This window comes from Zootermopsis nevadensis, unplaced genomic scaffold (assembly GCF_977971745.1).
Source record: "Zootermopsis nevadensis isolate Lab colony 2312 unplaced genomic scaffold, Znev_1.0 Znev_ptg000008l, whole genome shotgun sequence".
In the NCBI taxonomy this organism is placed as follows: domain Eukaryota; kingdom Metazoa; phylum Arthropoda; class Insecta; order Blattodea; family Termopsidae; genus Zootermopsis; species Zootermopsis nevadensis.
This window is the reverse complement of record NW_028259140.1, coordinates 13,571,086-13,587,910: the sequence shown is the minus strand read 5'-3', so window position 1 is coordinate 13,587,910 and position 16,825 is coordinate 13,571,086. Positions and strand designations below refer to the sequence as shown.

The 16,825-nt window shown below is 42.5% G+C and overlaps 1 protein-coding gene across 8 annotated transcripts in view; it reads left to right on the top strand.

Annotated features, from left to right (window-relative positions):
- The window catches only part of LOC110829301 (uncharacterized), an 82,659-nt gene that overhangs the window by 42,371 nt on the left and 23,463 nt on the right, over positions 1 to 16,825 (top strand). The window contains exon 1 of one of the 8 annotated variants that reach the window (XM_087345158.1): positions 4,682 to 5,303. The exons of the other annotated variants lie outside the window; for them this stretch is intronic. Within the exon in view, the coding sequence (XP_087201284.1) occupies positions 4,889 to 5,303 (415 nt within the window). The 5' untranslated portion in view covers positions 4,682 to 4,888. Of the gene's footprint in view, positions 1 to 4,681; positions 5,304 to 16,825 lie in introns of those variants that run through there. 8 annotated transcript variants of the gene reach the window in all.

The window sequence follows — 16,825 nt, the reverse complement described above, 5'->3', positions numbered from 1 at the left end:
TCACACACAGAAGAAGGCAATGGATCATCTGCCAAGAACGTATATGAACAGGTCCCAGTCCGAGAAAAGGATGGAAGGATCCTGTTCATACGGACCTGTCGTCAGACAGAACACTACAAATAGCAAAACAACGTAAGCAGCTAGTTTGAAATGCCATAGAAAGCTTAAATCTATCTGAATATTTGTTATTGGTAAAGAACTTTGGTCCATTGAAGAATATGATACTTAATATGGAATATCACTACAAACAAAATTCCATTTGTCCTTGAATCTAACTCAGAAAACGTATTAGTGTTTCAGTTTCCTTGTTTGCAAAACGTGTCATTTCCTGCACCTGAACATCGTGTTTGACGCAGAGTTTCTGTGTGAAAAATGGCGTCGTTGAACAACACCAACAAAGAACAGAACTGATCCTAGTCGCTCAATAAGAAAGTGTCTGCTTGGCGGTTTGTTACAGTCTCGTGTTTAGTGTCTCCTGTGCCCAACAGCGGTATTCCATTTCCTGTGCATGTTTACACTGAACGTTTCTGTGTTACCCGCTAGTTGGACATGGCGCTGATGCGAACCAAATAAACAACAGTGAGACTTTGCATCCAGCCGGGATGTTCGTGTGACCTTGGTCCCATAGAGCAGACTGTGCCAATATCGTGTTCCATCGTTAAGGCTTTGACCGGGATGTTCTTTGGTTAAATCTTATGTGGTACCGCCTGATTCGACTTCTAATGGTTGAGTGAAGTGTTTTCTTCGCGGTAAGGTCTGGATTCGTAAATATTATGAAGACGAGCTTCGACTTCAAAGGGTTAACCATCTGATTTTCGTAATGGTGATGTGTAGTGTTTTCTTCGCGGTACGGACTGAATTCATAAATAATATTCAGACGATCTTCGGCTTCAAAGGGTTAAAGATGTTTTGTGCTACTAGAAGGATGTGAAAATACCAAGCAAAGAGAATGGTTTACTAAATTTCATAATTATGTAACTGATATATAATTCATATGTGTTCCGTATAATTTTCTGCCAGTTTCGTCCACTCTCATTATATCGCACAGACGCGCCTTATGGCAAAGCAGAACTGGTACCGTCATATAATAATAGTAAATGAACTTAACAGGGGTTTTACAAGAAGGTAAAGTTGCGTCATATTGTGATATAATAAGTATATATTAAATCTTGTCCGTCTAATCACAATAATTCTTATTAAATATTAAAATATTACAATAATTAACATTTAGAATATTTAAAATATTAAATGATGTTCTTTATCGAAATATTCGATTTACATTAGACCATCATTTTCCATGTTTCACGACATGTTTCAGTTCCTAAAAGAACCATCCTCAGGTGTATATAATTATATAAAGCTTCAAAACGATAAATAATTCAAATACAATAATATTTAATAAGAATTATTGTGATTAGACGGACAAGATTTAATATATAGGGGTTTTACAATTCAGTGTACAGTACAACCCCGCTGTAACGCGGGTCGCGGGGGGACAGGGGTAAACCCGCGTTATTACGGGAGTGCATCGGAAAAATCGGTACAATTGATTTTTACGGAAAAAGTAATAAATAATTAATTTGGCTCGCATTTTAATATACCGCACTACTGTACTGTATTTTTTATTTACAAACAAACTCTATGTACACGCTATTTATACACTTTTACATAATCAGTTCAGTACACTTCAATACGTTATGAGTCATAGTACAACGTACAGTATATAAATAAAGGCTTCTGAATAAAAGTACAGTATGCACAAAAATTATCGCTACTTCGTAGGTAATATAACGGTACATGTTAAGAAACGAATCTTGAGTTCTGTCTGAAGGATAATTGATGCACTTTCTTTTTGGGTGAACTATGGGGGACATGAGATACCCGCGTTATATTCGGAACCGCGTTATAGAGGGGTTGTACTGTATTCGTAAATATGGTTCTTGCAGCAAGACATCTTGGACCAGTATCGGTTTGTTGTGTAATGTAAACAGGAAATGCACTACTGTCTTGAAGTAATAGGTTGTAAATACAATATTATTCTTCTCGGTTCCTATAGTTTTCACTTTCAATTGGGTTAAAGTATTGCATAATGAGGAGCCTCGTATTGTTTACTCGCCATATTTATTAAGACGAACCTGACATGTGGCACATACGAGGTGCGATCGGAAAGTTTCAAGACTGTGTCAATAGAGGGCGAACCGGATGTAGTACGAGCTTCTGCCGCTAGGGGGTGCGGCCGACATTCATAGTGAATCAGTGTGCCAGCCGGCATCATCGAATTAGCATTTGTTTCTTAGTTACGGGCGTTTTGGTAGTGCATTACACCGACCCTCCTGCGATTTCGGAATGGCGTGTGCATCAAATTTTGCCAAAGACTCGCCAAAACGGCTACGGAAACCTATGAAATGCTAAAGCAAGCATTTGGGGAGTCCGCAATGGGTCGTGCACAAACTTTTGTGTGGCATTCACGTTTTAAAAATGGCCGAACCTCTGTCGATGATGACGAGCGTTCTGGACGACCATCTTCGAGCACAACGCCCGAAAATGTTACGAAGATTCGGCAGGCCATTCACGAAGATCGACGTCGTACCATCAACGACTTGTGCGACATTGTTGGGATAGGCTATGGGACCTGTCAGCTGATTCTAAAGGAAGAACTCCACATGCGACGCATCATGACAATGCGCCAGCGCACACCGCCCTCAAAGTTCGGCAGTTTTTTGCCTCAAACACCATGGCCGTCATCCCGCACCCTCCTTATTCGCCGTGTGACTTCTTCCTCTTCCCAAAGATGAAAATTCAGCTAAAGGGAAGGAGATTTGAGATGATAGAAGAGATTGAGGCAGAATCGCAGATGGTGCTTGACAGGCTGACAAAGAAAGATTTCCAGGGATGCTTCCAGGCTTGGCAGCGGCGCTGGGATCGTTGTGTTCACTCCCAGGGGAACTACTTCGAGGGTGATGGATGAATTTAATACCTGAGATAAGTGTACGGGTTTTTATACGCGCAGTCTTGAAACCTTCCGATCGCACCTCGTATATTTTAATATCTCAGAAATTCGTGTTCCTGGTTCCTTCTGAGAAAGACAACTTACAAAACTACTTTGGGTACTTGGTCGCGAATAAAGCGTTGACTCTTGACACTTATGCATGTACCCTTTGTGATGAACTGCGTATTATTCCTGTTTCAAAGCTTTGCATCTCCATTTACATTGCTAGCAGCGTCAGGTAGGGAAAACAGAACGGTTTCAGAACTTCATAAGACGTTGCCATGCAACGTCTTACGATTCCGTAAAGAGGCGGACCATGGCTTGATGTATTGTCGGACCTCCACCGCGAATAGGGAATTTACATGTACATTTTTGACGTAAATACGTCTATAAGGAAGGGTCATTTGGCAAAAATGTGTTACGAAAAAGTGTAGCTTCATTGTTATGTTACCTAGAAAACGTCATCTGTTTACTCGGGATTGTTGTTACCTATAAAACATTAAATTCAGCTACCACAGACCCATCTTAAGCGTAACTAATTCAAGTTAAATAAGCAAAGTCTTAATCAAACTTATGTGAATTGTAAAGCATGTATAAAGGAAATATTTAGAATAAAGCCAATGTATAAACTTCCTTTCCGTGTAGACGTATTTACGTCAAATTCTCCGGAACCGTGGTTCCACTGACAACTTTTTACACAGGTCTATCTTTTTTTCTATTGCTATTCGGTTATTTCGGAATGTCACTTTTCTTTTTCACGTGTGGGGTGCACATCAGTGCAATAGTTGGGCGAGGTCTTGTACAATTTTTCGTCAGAATCCGTTCACCACGCACGCGGTTGCGGGAAATTTGCCCGTAGGTATCGCTTTGTTTTCATTTGCACGCAAGAGAGCGATGCGTAAATAGCTGGTCACTTTTCGGTGTATAATTTTGTACTACATTAATTTAGTTCGGCAACAATTTTCGATTTCAGTTTTTAGTTATTTAATGAAATTCCCAGTTGTGTTGGGTAAGTAGACTTTTAGAAGGTTGAGAGCGTGACGCTATATTTATCGAGGATGCGTTTTAGAAGTTGCTTGTAGTTCAGATCGTGGTTTAAATTTGAAAACGAGAATTGTTTCCAAGTGGCAAGAGGCGCCTGACGACAGTAGTCCGCCAGAGACTGCGAGACTGACGAGCGAGTGGTGGGAACTGCGTGTGCAGCCCAAGAATTCACTTCCAGAAACACCCACCAGTCGGCGCCTAAAATTTCGCTTCCCCAAGTGTCATAATTCTCCTTCCCCGCTTCTAACCGCCAGCCATTTTTTTTTTTACCTGTTTTGAAAATATTGATCCATGTGCCCCTCCCCGCTCGTCCGCCCTCGTCAAATTTCATAGGATGATATTAAGGCGTCTTGATTTGTTGCAAATATTTGTTGTCTACAGCAACCGAGTTTGCTGTATTGCAGCTTAAACATGGCAACGGGTGGTATGTCGTGCTTAATCTCTCCGTTTTCTTCCTGCGGCAGCCGCTGTCTTGGGAACGCACGAGTTAACGCGTTAAATTTGGCAACGCGGCTGCATTTGACCCGATCCCTCCCCCCCCGGGCAACGACCGGTTAGTTGTCTGGAGCGCTGTCGAGAGAGGGCGCGAAACGAGCCGAACCCGCGGGTGCGGGGAAGGGGATGGAAGTCAGTGGCTGGCTGTTCCATTATTTGTGTGAATCTTGCTGCATTCAACGGCTGCTTGCTGAGGACGGCTTGTTTTTTTATTTTACTATGTGAGTGAGTGAGTGTGAGTATTGATTTTGTCACGGAAAATAAGATGTGCGTGTCGTGTGATGTGCACTAGTATCGGTCCCAGTCAACAGTTTCGTGCTGTGCGATTGCCGTCTGTAAGAAACGCAGACCTGTGTTGCCATGGTGAAGCCACGGAAGCCCGAAAGTGAAGTGATGCTTAAGCCGCGCAAGATGAGTTGCGGTGGCGGCGATGTGCCCCTGGCGAAGCCGCGCAAAACGAACTTTACGGCGCGCGAAGTTGAGGTTCTCTTGAACAGCGTTCGGAAGCACCGAGAAACCGTGCTTTTCGGGGTAGCCGGTGGCCAGGGCTGGGCCCAGGCGTGGATGGAGGTCGCCAAGGTGGTGTCCACCGTCGAGGGTATAGTCCGGACCGAGAGCGACGTCCGCAAGAAGTGGACCTACCTCAAGTGGGAGGCCAAGAACACGAGCAAGCCCGGGCGGGACCCGACCTCGCGCGCCGTGTTGGATATCCTCACGAGTCGAGACAGGGACATTTTTGACTTGGCGGGCAAGAGTCTGCTGGAGAAACTGCTCGGTAAGGCGGGAGTGCATGCATGTGTGTAACGTTGCGCAGCGGTTACAAAGCGAGTGGCGGTATGATAGGTCATGAGAGAGGGGGAGGGGGGCACTGTCTGTGAAGGCGCTCCCCCACCCCCAGCAGAAATCTAGGGATTTCTCTAGTATGATAAAGCCTTACCCACGAAAGTGTCAATTTCTTTGTTCTTACCCATAAATCAGAGTGTAGCAGTTTAGTTGAACCTTTGTTCTTTTTATGAAGAGGACTGCAGGAATATAATTTTAACTTTGTCGTCTCAGTGTACTTTGCCCAAGTGAATTTGAATTTTTTACGTTACGTTGGCTCTCAATTTATTTACATTTTTCTAGTGTTGGAATGGAGAACGGTCTACTTAGAACAGGCGCCTCGCGTTATTACGTGTTAACTTGCAGTTTTCTTTGTTTTAACGTACGGGAAATTGATATTGTGTTCATCCAACGATGTTAAAATTGTTTTTCGTACACTAACCGGTTATTTTCTTCAAAATAGGTGGACAGGTTTCGTTCTCTTTTAAACAGCGTGAGAAACGAAGTAGCTGCAGTTCTTATGACTGGCGTTTTATGCGATATTTCCACGAAATCAATAAAGAGAACGCATTTATAAAGAGGTCATAACCTTCCGTCAGCATGATGCGCTTTCGAAACTACGGGCCGATTTAATGTGTATTTGGGACCTAAACTAAGATTTCCGGACAAATTGAATTTTGGTTGGTATCGGACGTGTAGAACAGTGGTATTCAACCTGGGGTACGCGTACCCCCGAGGGTACGCGAAGACATCTTAGGGGGTACGTGAAATTTAAAAAAATATATTATTTTATGATAAACACTGAATAATCAGGGCCAGATTTCGGGTTAGCCACAGGAGAACCGGACGTAAGGACATTCGATTTGGGAACGCGATTTCTCTCTCTCTCCCTCTCTCTCCTTTATGTAATTCTAATCTGGGCGGCAGAAACAAGCTCAAATCATCTCATTAACAGGTCTGAAACACATTAATTAATAATTGATGAAATATTTAAACATATTAGTTTGCTTTGCTAAAATGCCTTTATTCATTTATTATTTTTTATATGATAGGCACGGTGGTCTAGCGGTTAGAACGCTGGCCTTGTTAATCCTGGGGTCTCGGGTTCGATTCCCGGCGGTGCCCGAATTTATAACTTGTGTTAGGCAAGGCCGTGGTCTAGGCAACACGGAGTTTTCCTCCGTGGCATCCCAACAATTACTCCATTCACACACAGAAGAAGGCAATGGCAAACCACTTCTGGATCATCTGCCAAGAACGTATATGAACAGGTCTCAGTCTGAGAAAAGGATGGAAGGATCCTGTTCATATGAACCTGTCGTCAGACAGAACACTAAATAAAAAAAAGGCAATAATGTATTTGTTATTTAATAGCTTGATTTTCATTTTTCTCATTTAAAACTTATTATTTATTACATTATTTTGGATGTAATTTATTTAATTTATTTTAGATGTAGATTATATACTATGTATAACTTGAATTATACACCAACAACTTTGGGGGTACAAAGTTGAAGAGAAATTATATCTGGGGGTACGCGAACAAAAGAGGTTGAATACCACTGCTGTAGAACACGTTCTGTAAGTGAAGCTCACAAATGGAACATTTTTAGCGTTCTCAAAGAAACTCATCGTTCAAAAAATCTGCTTGGCACGTATGTTCCTGTGTCTTCGTCAGGATGCAGAAGATTATAATCGGCAACAGGGAATGCCCTGCATTCACGGAGAAATTAAAATTAAATTAAATTCCGGGATTGCGTGCTGCCATTAAGTGAAGTCGCCCTCGTCTGCTGTCCGAAGGTTAAATACGCAACAATACAACTTTACCTGCAGTTTTGTATGTGGTCTCTTGCCACGTGATGGTTCACGTTTTTGCTGTCTGTTGTTTTAGTAATAGATTGGTTGGGCATGTAGCACGCATGGATGGTACAATAGGTGTGCACCGAGTATTAGTTGGGAAGCCTGAGGGGAAGAGACCGCTGGGGAGACCTAGACGTAGATGGGAGGATAATCTCAGGCGGAATCTATGGGAGATAGGATTTTGTTGGCCCAGGACAGGGTCCGGTGGAGGGCTTTGGTTAGTTAGGTGATGAACGTTCCGGTTCGGTAAGCCATCTGGTTGGTTGTTTTAGTAATGGTTGCCAGTGTGCAGTGGCGTCAGATGACCTTCCATTGTTGAGGCACGAATTTAAAAATTGGCAAAGCCTATTCGTTACAAAGGTCAGTTGCTTCATGCTGATTTCAGAAATTGTCGCTGTTACTCCGAATTATATTATATTAGTGTGTGTTGTGCGGGACGCAGACGTAATCTACAATGAAATTCACGTATATTTATTAGAAAGATTTGTGTTCTTATAATTTTAAGACAGTGGTGTAAGAAAGAAATTGGTTATCTCGAATGGAAAGAGACAACTTCCGGACTTTTCTGTGGCGCTGTTCACGTTAGATCATTGTTTGGCAGTTCGATGTGCTCTTCGCCATGTTGTGCTGTGCTGTTTTTGTGCGCGGTGACGTCAGATGTCGGGGTCATAGGTCCACGCATCTCCTCAGGTAGAGATACATGTTATTTTCTTCGTTCTCATAAATGCGCAGTTGTTCTCCTGAGCATAAAACTGCAGTGTGGCCATTGCTTTTTCAAATACCTCCCACCCCCTCACCCCCCCAGGTTTTTCCAGTTTTTGATCGTCGTGGTCGAGCATTTGACACTCTCAGTTCGTATTCGGGAGGTACCGCACTCAAATTTCGGCACGGAGACCGGCTATCCTGACTGGTGTTTTGTGGTTTTCCTCAGTCCCTCCAGGTAGATGCTGCGATAGTACCTTAAATTAGGCCACAATCGCGTTTTCCCAGATCCTATTCATTATTCACTACATCTTTGGGAAATTTGAGGCACGATGGACATTCTGCGCGCAAACAAAACAAAATTGGAATAATTTCGCATTTGTGACAACGCGAAGGAGAAGAACATGAGGGCGATGATGGAGCTGACTACACGACGCGACAACCCAGAAGGCAGCCATCTTCGGACTCACCGCCGTGAAAAATCTCAAATCGTACTTACGAAAAACATTTTTAATGTCGTAAACTGGGTTACACTTACCAGCTCTTATGTGTCAGTGAGACTTTTTCTAGATTTGCGCAGAAGCTGACTACGCATTCAGCCAGAAACAGGTGTTGTGTTTCATAACCGCAGCCGACATCTTCACCACCAGATGTCTTGTACGAATCACACAAGAACAAACAAAATCCGAGATCAACTTGAAATTGCATGTTAATGACACGCAGTTCTGGAAATATTGCAGACTTATTCTATTCGTTGACTTTACTGAGCCCAAAATGTCATTATGATCGAATGGGTTAGGTCAGAGGTAATTTTATTCTGCAGGTATCTGTGTTTGAAACCAGAGTAGTGCACAGGAGGTTCTGACTACTTTTTCCATGGTTTTCCTCAGTATATCCAGGCGAATACTGAAATTATATCTCTATAACATGGAGTGATTGCCATTGGTTGGTTCAAAATCGAAACCGAGATAGACTTGCGACTATAAATCGAGATTAGTTAATAATCGAAATTTAATTAGTACGAAAGCATCTTCCTCATCAGCATTATTTTTGAGCATTACATTGAATGCAATTAAACTGTTTTTTATTGCTGAAAACTGCACACATCTGTTGCATGTCAGAATATAAAAACCCGAAAGCCAAGTTGGAACGATCGAAGATTTACACAGAAGTTTCTTCTGTGACCACCACAATAGAAAATACGTCAGAAGTCTACACGTTAGATGCCTATTAATTAACTTCAGGTAGCGTAGTCGTTTTTATAGGCTGATAGTCGCTCAGTTGGACAAATTTCCCGTCTTTTACGGAATGAAAAGGTTCGTTGGTGCTTTCAGATGAACTCGCCATTGACCTCGACTCTGAGGAAGTCGAATTCACGCTCCTCCCTTTTATCGGGTTTAAGACCCGCCTTCATTTACTCTGCCATCAACGCTGTATCTCCCGTTCGTACTAAATATCTCGCCGTCCTTTGATTTGATCGTTTTAAAACTAATTAATAAGACGTAGTAATTATGAAATCCCTGATCTCGTGATTTCCCTCGGCCTACTTTTGACGTAAATACGTCTATATTTTAGGGTCAATGTCATTCGGAAAAAAGTGGAACGAAAAAGTGTAACTTCATTGTTATGTTACCTTGGAAACATCATCAGTTTACTCGGCGTTGTTGTTACGTAGGAAACGTTACATTACATTACATTACTTTACATTGCATTCATCTACCACAGATCCATCTTAAGCGTAACTAATTCAAGTTAAATAAGCAAAGTCTTAATCAAACTTATCTCAATTGTAAAGCGGGTATAAAGGAAATATTTAGAATAAAGCCAATATATAAACTTCCTTTCCGTATAGACGTATTTACGTCAAATTCTCCGGAACCGTGGTTCCACTATCACTTTTTCTCCCGCGTCCAAATTTCGGCCCGAAGATTCGGTGTCCTCACTGAGATGTTGTGTTCCTCAGTACCTCCAAGTAAATGCTCACCATAAAGTCGGCCACTACTCTTTTCTTCCATATTATATCTAGGCATGTCATTTGACACTCCATAATCTGAGTACGATTTTCATCAGAATGTATTACGTATTTCTTTAATGTTATCAGATTTTTATCTTGTATTGCTGTTTGTTTTCAAAGAGAATTTCGGGAAGAGCGTTTTGTACTCAGTGAGTTAGCACAAAATAATACATAGCCCATTACTATTTTTATGGAAACTGAATAATGATTACGAAGGGATAATAAGCCAAGAGCTCTTAACAGAGGGTACACGTGTCGCTGTAAGCACGGATGAACGTATTGAAGAAGCTTCTGAGGCATGAAACTGGAGGGCGGTGCCATTGATTACCATTGAGTTTTTAACAAATTCCTGTGTCCTTGTATGGCCGATGTAATTTTTGATCTCGATCGTAAATTTAAAAGTAGGTGGACTGTATATTCTGTCTTTGTTTGCATTCAGTTGGCTTCTGTTTGTAGCGAAAGTTCAAATGTTGTAGAAGAATTCAGAGATGCTGAGAACTTGGTAGCTAAGAAACGCTTGTCTCTGACAATCTTCCGGCATTCGAGAGAAAACTTTAAGTCTTAAAGGTCATGACAACATTTTTCATTGATTTAAAACAAATAACTTTTGTCCCTGAAAAGCTTAATGTAAGATTTTGTTGAAGACTTTCAGTCATAACATTTGGCTTGCGGTCCACATTGGTCGGTCCTGGCACTTAAAATTGGCCTTAATAAAATAAAAGTTTGCTCATCACATGCACTGGGCTAGATTATATTTTATTTTAATATTTGTTGGTTACTGAAGGCTGTTTCGGAACTAGGTTTCATTGTAAGTAATTTTAATCAGCATACAGTAGATTCTTCATTAACGGTGTTCTATCTGGATTAAATTTGAATTTAGGATTAATTTAGAAAGTCTGCTGTAAAATTTAAAACGTTCAAAAACGTATTGAATGAAACAATGACATTACGTTGCGTAGTAACAAAAATCAGTCGTTGCTAAATCCTGGAGTTCGTTCTTGCATTGGAGGATTTGATGTTCTCACGACGTCGTATGATCACGTCGTGGCACTCTGGGTTGGTGGCGCCGTGTACGCTAGTGGATGTTCTCCAACGTTTCGGAGAAACAATCCGCCTCCATCTTCAGGGTTTGTAGCTTTGTAGCATCGTTATGTTCTCTTTCCTTTTAGGCTGGGACCCAGTGAGGGTAAGTTCGACTAGTGTCATCTGTTTTCGAGAATCGTGGATTTGCGAGCTGAGATATCTTATCTAAACCTAGGGTTCTGAACTTTTTATACTCTCAGGGTTACATTCATCCTTGCTTAATCGACTTTTGAGTCGTAAGGCTTTAATGAGGACGATTTTTTAAAACTTGTTGATAATTTGTTTAAAATTGATTTTAGTTTATCTTATACCGTTGCTTGGTAATTTTAACAAAATTCAAGACGGGCAATTGGCATTGATTTTGCTGTAGTAATTTCTTGCTAGCTCGTTTTAATTTCTGTTCTTGAGATTTGTATGCGTTCTCGCAGGTGCTCATCAGCAAGGTGCATTCTAGTTGTTGACTTGACGTTCTTGAGTGTGCCCGACCTACAGCTGCTCACAGCAAAAATACTGCAAAATACTTTTGACATTTACAAGGCTTGTTTTATGATATCAGTTGTTTTTCAATTTACGTAGCGACAAATTTTTACAGAAAAATATGTACACCCATGTTTCTATGCGAGGCCCCAAACAGAACCGTAACATGTTGTCGGTCTGCCTTACGAGCTGGATGGATTTTCACATTTGTTAATGATGTAATCACAAAAATAAAAATCGAAAATATTTTATATTTAGAGTGAGAATTCTCTGTGGTGCAGACATTAGAGTGAGGTTATCAGGCAAAACAAACTAAAATCAGTTTTGCCGGCATTAAAGTTTGGTTCGTTATATTATTAGTTCATTGGGGGGTACACCCCCCCGCCCCCTCGAGAATGTTTTTCCCGCTGTGCGATGTGGCAACAACGCGTTGCGGGCAGGCAATGAGCGGATAACCTTGAGCGGTGAAACATCTGCAGCGCGGATATGTGCGGACTGCCACGTAGTACAGTGTGGCGGAACGTGTATGACGGACGTGTGTGGAACGGCGAAGCGGGCTGCGCAAATCGATCTGCGCATTGATCACCTTTATCACAGAACACGTGTGTCTTGAAAACACTTCCGTTTCCCCACCAGAAAAGCTCTGAACCACATCGGTGGTGGTTTTCATGGGAAGAGCCTTGTCTCTTTTGTGCAAAATTCGAGTGCTGTTAGTGTTTTGAAATAGTAAAGCACATTTGCCACGAAATTTTCTTTCACTGTCCATTACAAGACAGCTGACACCCCAGTTACGGTGCAGTCTTTGAAATGGTAGTGTAATACGCGTGCGATGGCCAGTGTGAGTGCCGGTAAGGATGAAATTCGCTCGCTCCTCTTGTCGGGCCAGGCAGTCGTAGAGACCTTATTGCAGCATCACTCGAGGCCTGGGGGCCGGTGTGTGAGCGACGTCTGGACCAAATTCGGCAAAGTTCGTCTCCTGTCAAACGAATCAGTGTGTAAGGACGCCGTGGCGTGTAGCAAATGTTTCCAAGTTTACGTGTATCGAAGTAAGAGGCAGGGCACGTCGAGCCTGAGGCTACATCGCTGTGTTTTGCAGGGACAGGACCCTCTGGCAGGTAACGAAGGGGCTGTATGAAATTCACCTGCGATGAAAAGGGCAGAGTTTGGGAATCGATTTGTTTGCTACCAGGTGTGAAACAGCAGCGCAACACAGGTCGTCCTGCTGGTTCCCGCTGCGCGTACTGCTATAACCGGTTACGAAACTCTGTCCGAGACCGGAATATACGTGGTTTTATCCAGTCGCTCCAGTCAAAACGCACTTTCTTCCATTTAATTTCGAGGTGGCCGTTAAACACTAACTGTTGAGGCAGGAAAAGTCAGTCAGGTTTTGGGATAGATGATTACTGTTGGAAGAAAGAATTTTTCTCTTTGATTTAACATCCAGAACGAATCGTACCTACGAGGGGAGTAAATGGGCAGATAATTCACCCCCATTTAGTTTGCAGGTCTAGAATCTTGGATTGTTACTTGTATGCCCGTGTTTATGAACTGATGGTTTCGCACTGAGCCAAGTGATCCCGCTTGTTGACATCTTGGGTCCGCGCGGTCTGAGGCGTGGGCCTTGGTCGCTGGAACCGTGGGTTCGAATTCCACTCAAGCCATGGATGTTTGTCCGCGTTGTCCTGTGTACAGGTAGAGACCTTGCGACGGGCCGATCCCTCGTCCAAGGAGTCCTACCGAATGTCTATAGATCAAGCCAACGAAAAGTTGGGCAGTGCTCAGGCACTGGTCGTTCCCAGTATCCAGTGTTGACGTCTTACACGTCATATTGTCTGCGTCAATTTACTACGGATAACATTCTGCTCCACATTATTCGTTCCTTTCTGCTCATGCGCACTGCTCATACTGTGAGCAGAGCAGAGCAGAGCCCCCATCCTTGATAGACACCAAAGCAGATTATGTGGGCATGTAGCACGCCGGACATTCGTGTTCGATGCTTGAATCCTTGAAAAGCAAAGCCGGTCCAGAAATTATCCGTTTATTCAGAAACCTGGACGTTCAGTAATCTTCCATCTGCGTCTCCCTCTTTGCTGTACGCATTTATAATATGTCTGTTAGTGGCATTTGAAGTAATTTGTAATTATTCTCCTCCCTGCGAATTACGTTGAAGTCCGCTTTATTTGTTGAATGTGAAGGTCGCTGTTGTGAAGTTACGAAAATTGTTAATTTTCCTTCTGTGCCTCCGATTCAATGGTGAAGCTTGTTCCGACATGTCGACAGTTTTACAGTCTGTTTGGGTCTGCAATTTACAGCAGTTGTTGAAGTCTGTTACGAGTAGTTTGCGTTTTGTGCATTCCTTTAAGACAGTAACTTAACCTTTCTTGTCTGTGGTATTCGGTTCTTCCATTTACGAAGTGTATATCTGTCGTAACGTGAGGGTGAGTTCTCCGTGTACGTACATCATATTCAGGTAAGAAATGCCACGTCACAGTTTCTTAAGAACATGGGAAAGATTTACTTTGCTACAATCGATTGTTTTCCTCGTTTTTGATTTGATGTTTGTGCGTGTATTTTGAGAACGCTCTTCGGCGAGGATTTGTAGTTTCAAAGAGAACTGTACTGGAACCGAGGTCATTGGTTGTTGGAACATCATCGTACAGCGCTATCCTCTTGATTGCATTCGTGCATCAGTGGCCAAAAGGAGGTTGTTGGTAGCCGTTGCTCAACAGTCTCCCCGGGTTATATTGCAAGCGACCTACGTCACGTTCCTTGAAGAATACCTCTGGAATGGTAGAATACTCCATAGAGTACATCTTTCCAGCCTTTTTTTTTTGGTCCTACACCCGGTAATGCCAACATGGCGAAATGATGTTCGCTTACAGAGCTGCGAAACATATAAATCTTTTGTTAGGATTGATAATTCTTTACAGTTGTGGAAAAGTTCCGACTCGGTCAGGATTCGATCGCGTGACTAACTGCGTACGATTCCAGTATGCGAGCACGGAGCTAGCCGCATTTGATATTAGTTATAGACGTTTGCTGGTTGAAACAGGTGTTCACCGATTTTTCCAGAATCACAGTGCTTGTCCCAGGTGCGTTTTCAAACGCCTGGTTTCCACGAAGCTTAGCACGAGGTTACCACACTCCTGCAATGTTTAATTCCCCGTGTTCAGTGAGGGCACGTTGTCCGTATGAACATTTTTGTCTGGGGGCCTGTAATGTAAATTAACGCGACATTCGGAATAACAGAGTTAAATTACGTGTTAGGCTTCAGTTAGTATTCATAATCCTCTTATGTTTAATCTCTGAAATTGTTCGAATTTCATTTGGTCCTGTTGATAATTTGATTATTTGGGCCACCGGCATGAACTATTTATTATTTAGGGCACGAAGTGACTAATTAGTGCTCCTGGGACCTTTGTTAGGGCGGTACCTGTAAAAGACGATCACCACTGTGTCCCCTTAAATTGACGATTCTAAGTGTCACTTTATCGCAGTTACCAACGTGTTCCGACCTCTACAAGGCTTACGTAGGGTTCCGTTCGACCTGCTGACTGATAGCGTGTGCTTGTTACTGCTTATTTCAGCAATTATAAACAGTTCAACAGATCGACAAGCGTGCAGTTGGCATTATCACAGTGTCTTCAAGTATGACCTCTACTTGTTCTTGAGATCGACGCTGTGTGTGGGTGTGTGTTCGTCGCCCCTTCTGGCCTCCTCCGGATAAATGACCTTGATACCAACTGGACAGGAGGCTGGGTGAACCCATGTGCCCAGTAATTTTCTATTGAAATTGGGTTTGAAACAAGGAGGTGCTTTAACATCTCAGTTGTCCAACTTCGGTTTAGATCAGTGGTATTCAACCTAGGGTACGCGAAGACATCTTAGGGGGTACGTGAAATTTTAAAAAAATAATACTATTTTATGATAAACACTGAATAATCAGTAATGTAATTTATTTTAGGTGTAGATTATATACTATGTATAACTTGAATTAAACACCAACAACTTTGGGGGTACAAAGTTGAAGAGAAATTATATCTGGGGGTACGCGAACAAAAAAGGTTGAATACCACTGGTCTAGAGTACTCCATCAGCAATTGCCCCCCCCCCCCCCCCCCGCTCGAATGAAGAGGTGTTGGAATTGGATGGGACGCATCAGCTTCTGGTCCACGCACACAAACTCTATCGGATGCAACGAGGAAGTTGGTCTGGCATTAAATTCAGAGGATGCCAGTGTTTATGTCTCGCCCTCAGACAACAGGACAAAACCATTTTGAAAAGGAAGCCAGGAAATCGTTTCGAAATGTGGCAAGAGTTTGGATTTTTTAGATCGGCTGTGACAAATGAGACTAAATTCGGGGACTGCTTGTAGCCACGTAGTTTTTGGCCGGTGGAGAAACTAGTGGAGCTGGCGGACGGGCCTAGTCTGTGTACCTGAGGTGGCACGGTCAGCGTATTTCTTTTGTTTGGGCTCCTCGGTGCAGCCAGCATTATACTATCGCACAAGAGACTCGCTCCCAGCCTTCCCCTTGAAAATTCCACCGGCCAAAAACTACTGCGCCGACTATACGAATTTTTGTCCTCTCTTCTGTTGTCAAAAAACGTAAAGATTAAAAGAATACAAAACTGTTTAATCTCTCGTTTCATATAGGTACAAAGGTTAATCTCGCGTTAAGGGCAGATCACGGAGTCCTTAGGGCAGGATTTGATCCTCAAAGGAGTTGAAGGTTGGAGGAACGCGAACATGGGGGAGCTTCATACTTTGTTCGTTTTACCAAGCGTTGTAAAATAAAGTATGGCTAGTCGGGCGTGGCATACGGCGAATTTTGAGAATTGATAAATGCGTACACAATTTTGGATGGAAGTGCTGAAGGGAAGAGACCACTCGGAACATCTAAGTGATAATGGGGGTTTGATGTTAAACTCCTTCAGTTTCCAGGTTTTAAGCGAATTCTTTGGTTGATTCTCTCGGATTTTGGTTCAACAATTACATTTATTATTTGCATCTACAGCGATGCTGAGAAGTCCTGACGGTGGCGACGTTGGTGGCAAGAAATGGAAACGAGGCTGTGATGGAGTTTGCGTTTACCGTCAGTTTTACGGGTCATACTACGCTGGTTTTTAAAATAGCTTTTCTCTGTCGATGACACCAAGATGATCAGTAACATGGCTCTGGAAAGGGTTCTGAGGTGGGATTTTGTCGTGACTGTGGTGATAATTTTTTAAAACTCACATAAAATGTTAAAAAATGAGGTTACAGAAAATTGTTATCAATAGAACGAATGAACTATGCAATTTCGTAAGGGGCAGAGGGTCTCTCGTAAAGTATTGCTTTC